The 15906-nt window shown below is 51.7% G+C and overlaps 1 protein-coding gene across 3 annotated transcripts in view; it reads left to right on the forward strand.

Annotated features, from left to right (window-relative positions):
- The window catches only part of LOC126544724 (uncharacterized), a 115596-nt gene extending 101036 nt beyond the window's left edge, over window positions 1-14560 (forward strand). For all 3 annotated transcript variants that reach the window (XM_050192181.3, XM_055077821.1, XM_050192182.3), the window contains 2 exons: window positions 10722-11711; window positions 12584-14560. In XM_050192181.3, the coding sequence (XP_050048138.1) occupies window positions 10722-11711; window positions 12584-12640 (1047 nt within the window). In that variant the 3' untranslated portion in view covers window positions 12641-14560. The remainder of the gene's footprint in view (window positions 1-10721; window positions 11712-12583) is intronic.
- The last annotated feature ends 1346 nt before the right edge of the window (window positions 14561-15906 follow it).

Genomic DNA, 15906 nt, shown 5'->3' on the forward strand with positions numbered 1-15906 from the left:
CTCGAAGCTGTCAGTGAGCTCTTTTCAAAAACGGGGGGCGGCGTCCGGTTCGTTCGCGCGCTTGTCGCATCGGTTGGCAGGCGAGCGACGACGCTTGTCAGGTACGCGTCAAGCCGACACGACGCGTACCTGACAAGCGTCGTCGCTCTTTGAAGCAGCGGATTGGTTTTGCGCATTGGGCGCGTGCGTCACAACGAATACCGTAAGAACGCGCCTGTTCACCGCACCCCCAATGTTGTCGGGGCTGCGAACTTTTACGAGTACTTCCAACATACAACCTGGCTTTATTTGCCTGCTTACCCGGGTAGTTTCGCGTGCCTCGCCGAGCAAAGTTGACCGATCTCGGAGGCTGTGTAATAAAAACTTGTTACTTTAAGATTTCTAACGGGCGCCGTTCCCGGAGGCAATTCTGAGGCGAGACTGGGCCGATTTCGATGATACTATCGCATGATGTGAGATGTTTTGCGGTAGCATTACGGTAGCTCATTTGTAGCATGTGGACTTAGCGGAAGCAGCTGTGACGTCAGCGTGGATAAATTTGTAGATGACGCACTCGGCGTACTGGCGCTGGTTTATACGTCACTACGGCGTGCCTCATAATTAGATAGTGGTTTTCAGCACGTAAAACCACAAAATCTTAAGAAAAACACGGGGAAGGCGGGAGATGAAAATTCAAGACGATGAGCAAAACCAGAACAAGGTGGAAGCAAGAGCCAACGTTTCAGAAGTGGACTTGTGCACTTGCCTTGTCGACAAGACAAGTCCACTTCTCTAAACGTTGGCTCTTGCTTCCACCTTGTTCTGGTTTTGCTCATCACAGAACCCTAGTATTTCTAGTGCTTTTTTTCTAGTACTTGCTGGGATAGCAAATATGAACTTTGTACACTGTTCTGCCAAGGAATTCGAGAGTTAACGGGTTAACACACTCGGTGCTCTACAGTCGGTATTCGTTAGTCACGTCAGTGTTTTTCTTCGAAGACGCGTTGAAGCACAGTCTATTGTGGGCGGGACAGCCTTGGGTTCTCTGCCTCCCGGCAAATGTTTCTGCTGCTCGGGTGTTAAGTACTTCGTCTTGCACCGGGACGCTTGCCAGGTGCGAGTGGGTTTACTTTTGGAGACGCTGTTCCGCAGGGCGTCTTCGCCATTCGTGCCCTTGGCAGGGCTGTGCTGTGGCCGTTGTTGTGCTCCTGTCTTGCTTTTCGTGGCAAAGCGGTGGCGCATACTTCTTTTTTTTTTTTTTGCTGCTGCTGCTGCTGCAAGACAGCCGCGTGACACTTCAGGAATATAAAAGTGTACACTCAAGCTGCTTTCGACACTAGTGGCAGGCGTGTTTCACGAGACGAAGACTGCAAATAATTTTTCTGCATATTTCAAATGTCAAAGTACATTTCATTACCTTGGCAGAATAAGGTTAGTTAGCAGTTTCATTTCTTTCTCAAATTTCGCGCCGGAACGTCAGCTGTGTCATCAGTGAGACGTCACGTATACGTTTCTTTTAGTGGGTGGGTTGCTGGGTGTTTCGACGCGCAGTTCACAAGTTTTGCTAGGCTGTTTCCATTCGACTGCAGTGCAGAACCCCCTAACGGATTAATAAACGCATGCAACTACACCCATATGTACGTTGTCGATATCCCTGCGGTCACGGCAAGCTTGTGCGGGGATATAAACGTGACGTCTCCGCGCCCGCCTTTCTTTTCTTGCTTATCACTGTTCCTCTTACCCTAATAGCGCGGCAGTTTTGCTATTGCATAAGCGGAACTTACTGTTACAGCTGAATTAGTCATCTACAACTAATTTACTTGTTCGTCACGTCACTTAATCATCTTAAGACAACCTTATCTACATACACTAAACCCCGTATTATCGCAAGTTGTGACGGTATAGTACAGCTAGAGGTCACGCATCTAATTATGACGTCAGTCTGCTAATTAGCATAACTTCGTTTTTGCGTATACTAGCCGCGAGTAATCGTTGCTTAAAAACTAATTCGCTGCTCCATCTCGTACTGCTCTGCAGCCTCCGTCATTAAGCTGTATAAGCCTCGCTCACCTTTTTACCTCCTCTGCGGAGGCGCTGATTCCTGATTGAGGTGCTTTGAATGTGCTAGCTGGATTCGTTTCCTTTCCAAACCATTCCGCTTCTTGCAACCGGCTCTTTTATTCGTTAAGCCGCTGGTCATGTGTTCATTGTTCGGGTTAAGTCTGACGCTGACTATTTGTGCGCGCTCTGTCCTTCGGTTATTCTCAGTCGCACCACCGCAGACGCGCATCTCTAGGCTCCTTACTTGTGGTCTTGACTGGAATAGTTTTCCTCTCTCTCTAGATCATGCGAGGCGGGCGCGCACGGCGTAATCACGTTTCGTGGTGGTAAATGTGTAATGCGCGTTTACAGGTCCGAGGTCGCGTCTGCATTCTTCGCTAGTCTGCAGCACCTTGGAGCCCTTTTCTTTCTTTCTTCGTTAGTTTCCGTGCAATCGTAGCGCAGCGAGACCGACAAAAGCGTTGCCCTTTTTCGAGAGCAAGTGAGACGGTATATACGCGCAACACGACCGACCTTGCCCCGAGTTCTTCTCGAATCTCGTAAAAGGGACTTCACTAATGGTTCTGACACGCCGCTCTGCGCTGGCGTCTGCACGTCTGTGTCGACGTACCAGACGACCACGGCGTCGTCGTGGCACTTCATCGCAGTCTGTCGCCGCATAAGCGTCCTGTGGAGTCCCCGTTATCGTAGCCATTTGGCGGGTCAATGTTCCACCCGTGCCAGGAAGCCGGCGAGCGCCTCCTTTCCCCCCCCTTCCCCCTCCCACCCCCTTCGTCTTGCAAATAGAATGTTCTCCGGTTCTCTCCCCATTCTCTTGGATGTCACGGCGGATGTGGGCGCCCGAGGAGTGAATAGATTGACTCACAGCCGCCCCCCCCCCCTCTCCCGGCGCTGAACCATGCGAGCGCGCCAAGACGGAGGGCGGTATCGAAATTCAGTACGGGCTGCCGGACGTCCTACGGAATTGCATATCTGGCTGGAAAGCAAAGTGTCGCGGTGCGCGCACGTAGTCAGCGCTAGCACTATTATGTGCAGCGCTTCTGTTCACTACGCGCCCCACGTATTTGACATTTGAAGTGTCGGATCTTGATCCTGGCGCTGCCCTTGCACGAGTTTTTGTTCTTCGCGTCAGTTTTCTCGTTACTTTTCTCGTATTGTACTTTTCGCACTTGACTTCGACTCTCTGCGCGACTGTTGACCGCGACACTGTTTCCTAACTCCCCGTTCGAAAGGTCCATGACGTCACGTCGACCTTGCTCGTTGGCTTTTGTGGTCACAATCTCGGTTTCTCTAGCGTATCCCTTGTTTCGACGACGCGCCTCCGGACCGCTACGCTGACTGCGCATTAGCCGACGCTGTAACTTGGTGTCGCAAGCGTTCTGTGTGGACACGACCCGCACGTGGTTGTTTGTCGCATTCCGTGCGCTTCTGTTTGCATGAAGTAGCTTGTCAATTTCCTCTACTTTTCCTGCGTTACTGATGCTTACCCGCACGCCCTTTGTGGCAAAAGAAGCAGCTGATGTTATCTTACCTTTACCAACAGCCACTAGCAGAATGTCTTTCTGATACTGTTATGTAGAAAGGGCGACTACCTCTTGCTTCGATGGATGACAATGCTCGCAATGGCTTCATCCTGGCATAGCTCTCGCGAAAACGTCTACTAGATACCACGACTAGGAAGGCTCACAACTCAAGGGCTCACTCAGTGGATGCTTCGGCCGAATTCAGGGCTGTCCTTTACGCGGACAAGACAACAAGCAGCACTTCGGTAGGCTCTGGTAGCGGCTACATTGAACGCGGCGTAAGTTGACATAGTTCGAAATCGTACATCGCACCACGGTGTTCAGTGACCGAGGCAGAATGCATTCGTCGAAATGCTCAACTCAAAACCATACCCAGTGTTTTGCTTCGTTCTTGCAATGCCTCGCAAGGTCGTGAAATAGCATGTTATGTCAAAAGAAGGCGTGCGAAATTTCGATACGATAGCAACGAACAGGACAACGCTCTTACGTCTGTATTGCGCACGCCTGCCGTTTGATGTTAATTTATACCAACTTGAGCTCATCCTGTCGTCCCAAGTTTCCTGCTAGCTTAGCTGGACAAGTTCGTTTGAATTCATACGCATCATCAAGAAGCATGCTTGCAAATCGCAGCACACAACACCGTTGTCCCTTAAATTGCTGTTGCATCCGCGTTTTGTCAGCCTCAAATTGGACGGGACGTTTCGGAGCTCCTCTTTCGCTCTCCGTCCGATTCCCGGGAATTCCGACAGGCGCCGTCCTTGCCTGCCTTCGCCCAGAGAAAAGGAAGTTGAATACTCGCGTGGCGACTCGTTACGTGCCGATGACACGTCGTCTGCGCCGACGACCCCTGTCCCTCGAGACGTTGTAGTGCACGTCCCCCGAAAATAGTCGTCGTCGTAGCGCCCTGACCCCGAGCCCTTGACAGACAGAGCTCGCCCGCTCTTCTCCGAGAAAGAGGAGGTGGGCGGGCCTCGCCTCGTCTTTCCTTTCATGGACGAGACGGGACGCGTCTGCAGGCCTGCGACTCATCTTGCCCGTCTTTAGGGCTGCGGTTCCCCTGAATCGGCGCCTCCCGGACGGGTGCGGTTTATTCTAGGCCTCGTTTCCGAGCATTCTCTTCGCTGCGGGGCTGCGAACGTGCGCATCGCCCCCTATCCGCAAGCGCTGCAAGCCGGCCGATCCTCATCCGTCGCGTCGTGCATCCGGTGACAGTGGGGCACTCGGAAGTGGTAGCGTGCGGTCTGTCACGACGTGTATGTACGAAAGCGCTAAATTAAACTTTTCGATCTCGGTCGCGCGCGCGTACATGCCTAAACTTTGCCGTCGTTGGAATAACCCTGCGGCACGTAGCCGTTCGTATCGAGTTTTGTTTTCCCGACCAGCATGAACGGTGAAGTAGGCGTAGTTTGCTCTGCACTGTGCACGTTGTCACACGTTTGTTGCACGACTGCAAAAAAATAAAAATCTCGCATCAATCGTGGGAACGAAAGCATGTTTCGTAGTTTACTAATTGCACTAGTGAAGTTATGCACCAGATCTAGTGAAGTTGCGGTAAGAGCTATCTATGCCAAACTGGTCGGCACCTTTCCCTCCAGTTTTCCATAACACCACGTTTTCCTTCTTCTTTAAACAGGCGCGCGATTAACTCGAACGCGAAATCGGAAGCGTATTTTATCAACTCGGAAGCAAGTGCATCAGCACGCTATCACTATTGGAAAAAGAATTTCACTTTTTGACAGGTTTCGTCCGATTTTCCAATGATGTGCGCACACGTATATTTGGGACTTCAAGTGATCCTGTGTTCACGTCTCTACTTCGTCTTTGTTTGGTTCGCGCTGAAAAGAAAAATTGTTTGCCACAATTGACTTGACCTGCTGTCACTGAGTACACAACTGGGCCTACGTATGTCGCAGCATGTAACAGTTCCATGTACGGCTACACACGTCGCTCTACAAGCTTTCTGTAACATGCTTCCTGAAAACGTCAAAGAATCGCGAAATTCAGACGTACGGTGTTTATCGCCGTGGTAGCTTCGTTGAATTCGGCCTCTCCCCGCTATTTGCCCCTTATTTCTGCTGATTCCTTGTTCCATTTCTATCGCGTTTCGCACCCTTAGACAGCCATGTTCACCGGAAATACAGGAGTGCTACAACACTCTTTCTCTCTCTCTCTATCTCTCTCTCTCTCTATCACCAGCCACGTAGTCTATACAATCTTTTTTATAGAAATCTCGTCTTGTTACCTTTCAGACATGTTGAGATTCAATTGAATATAACGCTCGATGCTTGCAAGCGCGGCACGCGCATCCACGAACCCATTGCTTTTGAAATGATGCACACAGCTGAACCACTATACAACGCCACGAGCTATGTAAATAACGCTGGAGTTCCAAATGCGAAGTCGTTGCTTGATCGTTCGCTGCCTCTTCGCAACGCAGTCCTCTTTGATGAAGTATACCAGTTCACGCGAGACCACTGCCATGGAAGCGGGATGTGCGAAAAACGTTGTAGTCATTTTGTTGTGCACGTGTGTGTGTGTCTGTATGTGTGTGTGTGCGCGCGCGCTAAGGGAAACCTATACGGTGAAAAATTATGCGAAGTCGTCCACTGCGGCGTCTTCCACCGCACTTGCAGATATTTCCCAAGTCGTCCATTAATTTGGCCTTTCGGTGGTTGCTTGCAGCTTATAGCCATGTTCCGTTTGTCAGAAGGTCGTTTAATCGCGTCATCGCACGCGAGATCAACGTTTCGCTCTTCATCTAGACGACCATCCGTTGCCCGTCAGTTTAGTTCCTGGCGCTCACCGCGACACGTTAACGACGTCCAGCCTCAGCAGCCGGATATGCCGGGGCCACGGTTGCGTCCAAGTGCCGCAACCGCATCTCAGTATCACGGGACTCGGCGGCGAGAAGGCTCATCTTGTGCGCGGCTATGTATAACCTTGCTTCCTGGTCTCTTGGGACAGGAACCCTGGTCTCTGCCAGCATCTATTTAGGTGCGGCTGTCAACATGGCCTTGCGTCACGCATTACGCCTCCGCATTTGAAGAGCACGTCCAACATTATTTTGTTTTTCTTGCCGCAAACATGTTTCCCAGAACTCTCTTCAGCCCGGCATGTGATGTCTCCATATCACTTTCCAACTAGCCGTCACGTGCTCTTTGCTGAACGCTAGGTTCCGCAGTTACATAACGGCTGCGAGGCTACACTTTCAAAATCCGGCCGTTTTTCTTTGTCCCTCACTTCGCAAGTTAGAAGGGCGTTTGCAGTCTTGTGCGCCAAGTTAGGCAGGCTGCTGCTTAGTTGCATGGTAACGGATGGACAGCCTGAACAAAGCGTTCCGTTATCTTTTTCGTGCACTTGCTGGACAAAGATTGCGGACCGGAAAACTCGCTTTTAATCACCTTTTTTTTTTTTCAAATTGGTTTCTCCTTGTTATCTCAGTATTAGTAAGGCCGCTTATTGTTAGTTGCCCTGATATGGCCGCTAACTCTATGCAACGCGGTATATCACTCATCCTTTATTTCTTAATGTTGGCGTATCCGAGATAAGTCCGAGTCTGCGGTATCGGTTTGCAGGGAGCTTTACGTCAGCATTGACAACGACGGTTGAGGACTGCCCTGGGGACCTTAACCAGGAGCACGCGCGCCTTTAAACGATACGGTGGTATTTCTCGTGTAGGCGTCGCCATTTGAAGTTAATTTGATTTGCTTTGGTTCACCGCAGGGGGCGCCACAGTTCGCAAGTGTCCCAATTTTGAAGCAGCCATACCGCTTCAAGGTCTTGCTATCAGCCTGCTCCCGTTTTCTTAACTTTCGTTGAGCGACTCCGCCCTTGCGCGGCATTTCGTCAATTCTGTGCTGCAAACCCGGATCGTTCGAGTCGATACAGCGTTCTCATGATGTACTTATTAACTGCTTGTTTTGCCTTACAGGGTGCGTAACGCCGTGCCCACTCATTTGCTCTGCCTACCCAATAGACGTGCCTTCCTCGGGCGTGGTACGATCTTGGCTCAGTACCGGCCAAAGTCAATTTCTGCCCTTTCACCTCCTGCGATAAACAGGTGGCTTGATGTTTGCTTGTCTTCGGTGTGGAATACGCAGTTTAACAGCTCCTTTTCTCCGGGCCGTTACGCTGATTGACGTTTACTGCCCCCGCACCTGTTAATGTACGCATATTTGCGAGCCTCCAAATCACTGCTACTTTTATTACCTTGCATCCCTCCTAGCACATGTCGAAGGCTTCTCGTCTCCTGTAGTCCCTTAACGGTGCGACGTAGGTTCACGCCTGTTTGGGTCACTCTGAAACCTCGTTTCGGATTTGAAACTTCGGACACGTGCGTCTACGACGAGCCTAGATATCGCCGGTGTTGGTGGTTACTTCACTCTCGCTATAGCGAATCTTCAAAGGCGTCGATTTTAAGGACGCGTACAAACGCGCGTGACTTAGCTGCGCAGACTACGGGTCAGATTTCATGGGGAACACTGCCCGGTGTCGGAGATGGCCATCGATAGCGCAGTTCTGGAAAGAATTGACCCCGTCCGGTGTGCAACTGTCTGCAGGGCACATGTGCCTTCCTTACGGGCGCCCGCCGTTTCACAAGGAAAGCATTTCAGGAAACCTTGTGGGCGCTGTCTGCCAGAATTTCAAGCATGGTGCTTCAGCCATCACGGGAACGTGTGGTGCATGGATTTGTCTAAACGTTTGTCAGTGTGGCTTCAAACGGCTCTCCCACTTCGCAATATTACTTCAAACTGAATACAAGTGCAGCAAGCTTCAACGACTACGAATGTGCGCCCAACAAACCTGGCGCCTTCGTGCCGTTGGAATAAGTTTAAAAGCGTTCGAAACCACAACGAGCGCGAAGGTCAGACAAATCCGTGTACTATGCCCGATTCTCATGGTAACCCAAACGCCGGCAGCGCCAGAGTTGCTCCTCTAGTAACTTTTGTAGCAAGCTATGCCAGCAGCAGCCACGTGCGTTCCGTACTTCCAAGTCCCGTACCTCGCGCTGAATTCCCGTCGTCTCGTCTCTGGAATACCGCACCGCTGACTCAGAAGTGAACGGCGCGTTCACTACCGTATCGCGACCACCAACGCTCCAGCGCCTTCCTTCCATGTCAGCCTTGTCTCGCGCCGTCTCGTCCGCTGCTGCCCACAGCTGACGTGCCGCCGCTTGACGCCTACCGGCGACCGCGGAGGGAGACCTGCGGGGGCTCGTCGTCTCTTCCTGTGACGTTCGGCTCCCGCCTATTTGGCGCCGCGCCCGTAATCTTTCGCTGGAATGCGACGCGTAGCGGTGGCGTGCCTTGCTTGCTCTCTCCAAGCGCGCGCTCGTCGTAAACATTTTGGCTGCGTAGACCGGTGCGCACCGGCTTTTCCCGCGCGCGACTCGTGACCGTGTTTCACCGCTCGGCACGCGCGCGAGCGTTGTCACGTGGCCCGGTGCCCGCGCTCCCATCGGGCCAAGCGCGCGAGGCACGGCTTGCTTGCACTGGTGTCGGACCTGTCGCAACGTCAACTCGTGTGCGTTAAACCCTTCTGCGCAGATCGTTTTTTTTTTCTTGGTTTTGCTTGGCCGAGGGATAGTCGCAGAAGCTTGCCGGAGGGCGACTGTTTTTAGCCGTCCTTCGGCTAAAAATTTTGGAGCCGGTGAGCTGGTCGCGTTGCCCCTCCTCATCTGCATGGTGGTGAAATGTCATTGGCCTTCTCAGGTCCGCACTGCAGGACCTTAGTCACGCTGCGTTGCGCTAAATTTAAAACTCCGGCATCGCGCTCCCCCCCCCCCCCCCCCCCCCGTTCAAATGTGTCAGCTGGACATTGGGCACCGATTTTTCTTTCTCTAGCAAGGCGAATTCTCGGGACCGCTCCTAAATAGCTATGTCCCTCTGGCCGACCGTGCGCCCACGGCGTATCCGTACACCGTATCATGCTTATCTTCTATTTTCCGTTTTCAAGTCCGTTAACTACGGCCGACAATACATTCACTCGCTTGCGTCGAGTTGGTTCGAGTTACGTTGATCCTCTACCACCACCCGAACGCTACCCAAGAACGCTGAAGTACGCTCATCACCTGTTGATCCTCTCTGCACATTATCTCAATAGCCTCCGATACTCGCGTCAACTTCTTCGATCGCATCGGTGCTAAACAGGAAGATGTCGCTAGAAAGTTCTTTGGCGCGCCGATAATAGCCCATTATTCTTCAACGCCTTCACGGAGCGTTTCCACCCCGTCATCCTCCCTAAAATACTCTGATAAAAGAGCGTCACCGCCGCCCTTGAATACCACTGTGGGCCTTACTGTTTTCTGAATTCGACGCGGGCTCGTTTCTTCGCCGAAACGGGCTGGTGCTACACTCAGTGTCGTGGCCTTACACTCTTACTTGTATTGGAACCACTTTTGTTTGTTCGAAAAAAGCGTTTAAGCTTATTGTTTGTTTGTGTTTTCGTGTGATGTGACTATATTAAGATTTGCGCAGTAACTCCCTACCATTACATTAACCAACTAGCCCCTGAAGATATTATTCGCAGCTATATTGCCAGTTCGAACATGTTCATTTGACGGGCTTTCCTTGGTACAGCCGAATGGCGATGCACCGTACAACGACCCCCAAACAGAGCTCCCTTAATAATATTGATGTTATTAATGTATTCGTTTATGTTGAGAATAGCGCTGTTTGGCATAAAGGTTACCAAGCGCTCATTTATTCATGGTCAGCTCTACCAAATCGCCGTTCCTAGTCGGCAGTCGTATCGTTTACTCTTACGCTCCGGTGCTACTCCGTGTAGAGCGGTCTTTCGATTTACCTATATATTGAGAGGCCGGAGTCAAGCGTGAAATAATCCATTCCGTCACTAATAGAAGTGCGTTATGAGCTGTTCACCTGTCGCCCGCGACAGCCTGCCCGCCTTCGGTAGACGTAGTCTGGAGTCTCTCATTGACACCTTAAGAACAAGGCACGTATGACAGGAAACCTTCATTTACTTGTGTCCATGTTTCTGACGTGAATTCACATGGTAGCGATGTCGCTTTCAGTGGACACTTGCTGGCATGCATCTTTATATTTGTTTCCATGAATAGTGAGAATCAAACGAATCGGCGCCTACTCGGCCACCTTTTAGTTCAGCTGCTAATTGATCATTTTTTCTCCTTTCGTGCAGGAGACCGAAGTGCCTGTGGAGAAGGTTGAGGCCGCCACCAAGGAGGTGATCACCAACGGCACCGCCGACGCTCCCGAGGCCAAGTCAGTTCCCAATGGCACGGCCGAGCCCGTAGCCGAGAAGATCGCAGAGCCCGCGCCTCAGGAACCCGCGGCCCCCGCCGCCGAAGCAAAGCCAGCTGAAGTAAAGCCCGCGGAGGAGCCCAAGCCCGTTGCCGAGCCGCCCGCTCCTGAACCTGCGGCTGCACCAGCTCCCGTCGAACAGAAACCAGAAGAGCCCAAGCAGCCCGAACCAGAACCCGCACCCGCTAAGGTCGAGGAACAGCCCGCGGTCGTTGAGGAGGCTAAACCTGCGGAGGAGGCTAAGGTAACCGAAGAGGCACCCAAGGAACCCGTCCCAGCGGCTGCCGTAGAACCGGCCAAGGAAGAGCCTGCGCCGGCATCTCAAGCCCCCGCCACAGACGCTCCTCCGGCTGAACAGGCCGAAACGAAGACCGAGCAGGAGCCCGCCGCCGAACCGGCCGTTCCTGCTGCCGAGGTCGTCTCTCCCCTCCAGGACTCCGGGTACCTCGAGCCACAGCCGACCGAGGTCGTTCTCGAGAAGGCACTAGCCGAGGCAGAGCAACAGGCCTCGGCGCCCACTGCCCCAGCCCCAGCCGAAGCAACCAAACCGGCCGAGGAAGTGCAGCCCTCCTCTGCTGAGCCCGCCGAGTCCAAGGATCTTGACCTTCCGGCCGTCACGGAACTGCCCGCCGTGGAATCGCCGACGTCTGAGCAGGCCGCGGCGCCCGCTGTTCCCCAGGCGCCCGCGACAGACGCGGCCGCCACGGAGTCTCCGTCCAGCGAAGCCCTGGAGGCTAAGCCCGAGGAGAAGGCGCCCGAAGTTGCCAGCCCCGTCGCCGACCTCCCGGCTGCACCCGCTGCTCCCACAGAGGCCCCAGCCCCCGCCGAGCAGACCTGCCCTGCGGAGTCAAGGCCCGAAGGAGATGCTGTAAGGGCTACCCGCCTTGCTTTTCTGTTTGCGGAGATACTCGTACTTCTTGGGAAGTACTCCCGAGTTGAGAGATGGAAAGATTGCATTCGGTATCGGCGAATAATGTTTGCCTGAACCACGACTGGCTGTTCTAATCCTCGTATTCGCAAATGGGTCTCAACTCCGTGTTGATAATGATCGTTAATGGCATGATATCTGCCTGTTGCCCGACACCAGGTGGCGAGTTCGGCCTTCTTACGAGTTACTGTACCGTGATCCCTCATTTTGTCTCTGCTTTATATGTTCAAATTACCCATGCTCTTACGATCCCGTCACTAGCGCTTCCCTGCTTTTTTTTTTTCTCGGTCAATTTTCGGATACTCCTTTATCTCCGTGATGGCGCACAGTGGCCTTATTCGGCTGTTGAGAGGTTTTGTAGCGCTTCTGAATTGTTTCTACGACAATTTGCCTGTAAAACGCACTTTCACTCCAGTGCTCTCGCGTAGCCAATGTGAGCGCCTCGTTGGCAAAATTTTCACTCAAGAACTGCCGTGGGAAGTCACTGACTCAGACTTAAGTTGTGGGGGTGGGGTACTGTCATATGAAATATTAGGGGTAGGGGAAGCGTCGAGTTCGAAAGCGCTTCTGAATATGTGATAAGGCATGTTGGAGCGTCAGTCAACTACCGAAGTCGGAGGTGCTCGTAGTTAATCCAGAGCCTTCAAATACAGCGTTCCCATGGCCTACTGTGCAGCTTGTGAACGATAAACTCGCAATGTTTTAGTTAATTTCGTTCATTTTTCTTTTGGTGACCTTGTTCAGTATTCGTGTTCTGCAATAGCCAATTGCGCTGTGTATCTATATAGTAGCGTTGTTGCTCTTCCTCGCAGGCCGCCGATGCCAAAGCCGAGAGTTCGAGCACCGAGGCTCCCAAGGTGGAGGAGTGAACCACGGGGAACCTTTGTCATCACCCCACGCGCGGAATCTAGAGTTCCCGAGCCCCGCTGACCATGTTGTGGCTTTCGTTCTGTAATCACGTTCTCGGGTGGGAAGAGACTCCTTGTGTGAGGGGAGGAGGGATTAGGGGAGGGGTTCTTGTGCCCGCTGCGCCCTCTGACAGCCGGCGACGACGGGAATTGTTGGACTTTAGTTGAAGCACGATGCTCGTATCGCGATGATACTGACGGATAAAGTGACACGCTGTAGTTCCATGTCCGAAGAGCTCGCACGGACCATACAACCGGCGGAAGCCTTCGAAACAGGACTCGGGCGGCAACTGTGTGCCAGGTCGTGCCATTTTTGTGAAGCGGGAAGGGGGAGGCCGAGCAGGGACGTCACTTGGGTGGACAACTGCTCGGCGTGTGTAGCGGGTAAACAAGGCATGACACTCTACGCGTGGGTGTTCTACACATTTGACTTGTCGCTTGTCTGTTTGGTTTCAGCGTTCTCGCAACACATTCTTCTTGTCGTGTCATGTGGTAGTGGAGCCGAAACGTCAACCATCGCTCTCCGAGTCCTCCCGAATGAACCTTTCCACGAAGAAAACCTGCGATGCTGTCGCCACGACGAGGCCTGTCGATAGTGCAGTTGCTGGCGCTTGACACCTCCGCAGTCTGTCCCCCTTTCCCTTGATAGATTTTTCGTCAGCGAGTCCGCACTTTTATTAGTCCCGTTATCGCGGATATAATAGTGTGCCATGGTGAAGATGATGTGTGTTAGTTGTGTTCTTTCAGTTCACTTTTGCCACGTAGTTACGTTTCCAATGCTCCTTTACGCATTATTTAACCACTCAGCTTTACACAAGTACGCGGATGGGAGTTTCACCATCGTGTTTCTAGGTCAGTGTGCGTACGCGAGATCAAGTTGCGGCGAGACCCTCGATGATCAAAACACTTGTCTCTGCAGACTCGGCCGCCGCCATAACTGTCCGCCAGTCGCTGTTCGTTTTGTATTTTAAAAGAAATCTTGTACGGACAGAGGTCGCAGTGTTATGTGCCAATCATCTCGTACTAGCCCGAACGTGGTTGCAGTTCTTTCCGTGACCATCGTCGTCTTATCTCGGGGTGCCCGAGAACTTTCGGCCCAGAATTCACATGCGTGCCAAGGTGTTGCCTTGAGAACAGTGTAGTTTGGTCTTTCGTCACCCGAGTTCACCGTATTGTGCCGTTTTGGCAGTCGTCGCTATCCCCCTTCGAGGATGCCTATTGCCAAGGGGGCGTCCCAGAATGCGGAAAAACCGTTTGGTGACGCCGCAAGCCTGGCGTGCTCACAGGTCGGTGCTTTTCGGATGTCTGAGTGACCACGTTCGTCAGCGTAGTCAGGATTTTTGGACGGCTGCATTTCTTCTCTACAATAATGCTGCGTTATCACTTCAAATAGCTCTAGCTGCACTATCAGTCGACCAGCAGCACTTGGCTGGTTGATGGGTTTCTTTGCCATGCCTTGGCAACACAGTTTTAGTGTCACGTGATAGCAGTTCCTCTCTGGCTTCAGGGTACCTTTGCTGCGAGATGCCTTGGTGCTTTCAAGACACCCAGAACAATTTTTTTTTTTTTTTCGGCGCCGCGGAGCTTCGACTTCTTTACACTTTCATGGGCCGCATCTTTTAGGCCTACTTGTACGCGCCACCTGGCAGTATCTCTCAGTAGCTCGTTTGTACTCTTCACAAAGTTCGTTGAGCCAGGGCTGCGAGATACGTCTGGCCGTGCGACTTCTAAGCACTATAGCGTTGTCCATGTTTTTCCTCGTCTGGCTGCATTTTTTTTTTTCGATGCCTTTTAACGTGAGTTTTTCAGCGTGTTTTGCAGACACTTCTTTCCGCCCCCCAATGTTTATACTCTGAATAAACTTCTGATTCAAACTTTTCATTCGTTTTGTGCTGGTTTTCATTTTACGCTGTGTTTTACTCACATCCCTATTTCCCACGTCATGAGGACGCCGACCAAAAAGAAATGGTGTGCTTAGTAGTATGGAGGAACTAAGGGCTGTGCTACAGCTTAAGGGCCAGCAACCAGAGACGGGTTTATTCGCTACAGTGCACAGCTGATGGAGCCTGAGCATGGCGCAGAAGAGCCTCCTAATGGATCTGAATAGCGGCGAAGACGGCGCTGATAGCATTAGTATTAAACGTTTCGGCTTACATTTTACGGAAGCTTTGTTCACTAAACTTCCGCATGGAAGCCGAAGCGCCTAATAGTTCCCAACGGCACCTTCTTGATCGGCTTCCGTCTATCACAAGAATTTACTATACCCGCCAAGACTATTTCCAGAACGGACCAAACCACCGATTCGCGTTAGCGGCAGGCCAGAATTTCTCATCCGGCTGACCAGAGCTTTTCTAGCTTAATGTATCTCGTTCAGGAAAATGTTGGTTTTGTTTCTTTCATGGCAAGGGAAGGTTCTAAATATTTCAGTAGTAAGGCGCAGTCAGGTGCACGCCTGCTGTGTTCAAAAAGCCAGTTTAAGCTTCTAAATTATTATGGGTGACAGAAAATGCTTATATAGCGAATGGAGTTCAATCTGTTTTTGATTTCGCGCCGAAGCCAAGGATCCACAGCTAGCAATGTTACTTCTGGCGCCCTTTTCTAGCTTACCACGTCTTCAGTTTCGCGGTGAGGAAAAAGCGACGGGAAAGGCGGGGAGGTTAACCAGACGAGGGTCTGGTTTGCCACCCTACACGGGGGGTACAGGGGGAAAAAAGCAGTATATTGAGGACTTCGTGCATGCAGGAGGAACTGTTAGCGGTCACGCGCATCCGTGCATTTCGTGAACTACACTAGAGCGCGAATGGATTACGTCATCGATGGTTTACTATTTCAGAAGTGCAATTTTATAATACAACTTATCGGGATTTTCCACTCTAGTGTCCCTTTAAAGCCGTGGCAGTCAGTGTAAGTGGATAGCTGAACAAAATTGCAGTTTAGAACAAACTGAACCTGTTGGAGTGTATATGTAGAGCTTTTAGGGTCCAATGTAATTGAGTAGAGTAACTTGTGTATAACGTAGTCTTTGTACACTGCCCGATTCCTTGGAAGTTTACTCCGAGTACTTAAACGAAAAAAGATCACTGACGAATACGATAATCCCTAATGCGAAATTTCAGTGCAGCTCTATACGTGTTTCCTCTTATATTGGCTGACACGGGCAATCGATCTTGTGCGGCACATTGCAAACGGAGCTAAGTGTCCCGCGACTGCCTCGCTAATCGGGAGAT

Source organism: Dermacentor andersoni, chromosome 10 (assembly GCF_023375885.2).
Source record: "Dermacentor andersoni chromosome 10, qqDerAnde1_hic_scaffold, whole genome shotgun sequence".
NCBI lineage: Eukaryota > Metazoa > Arthropoda > Arachnida > Ixodida > Ixodidae > Dermacentor > Dermacentor andersoni.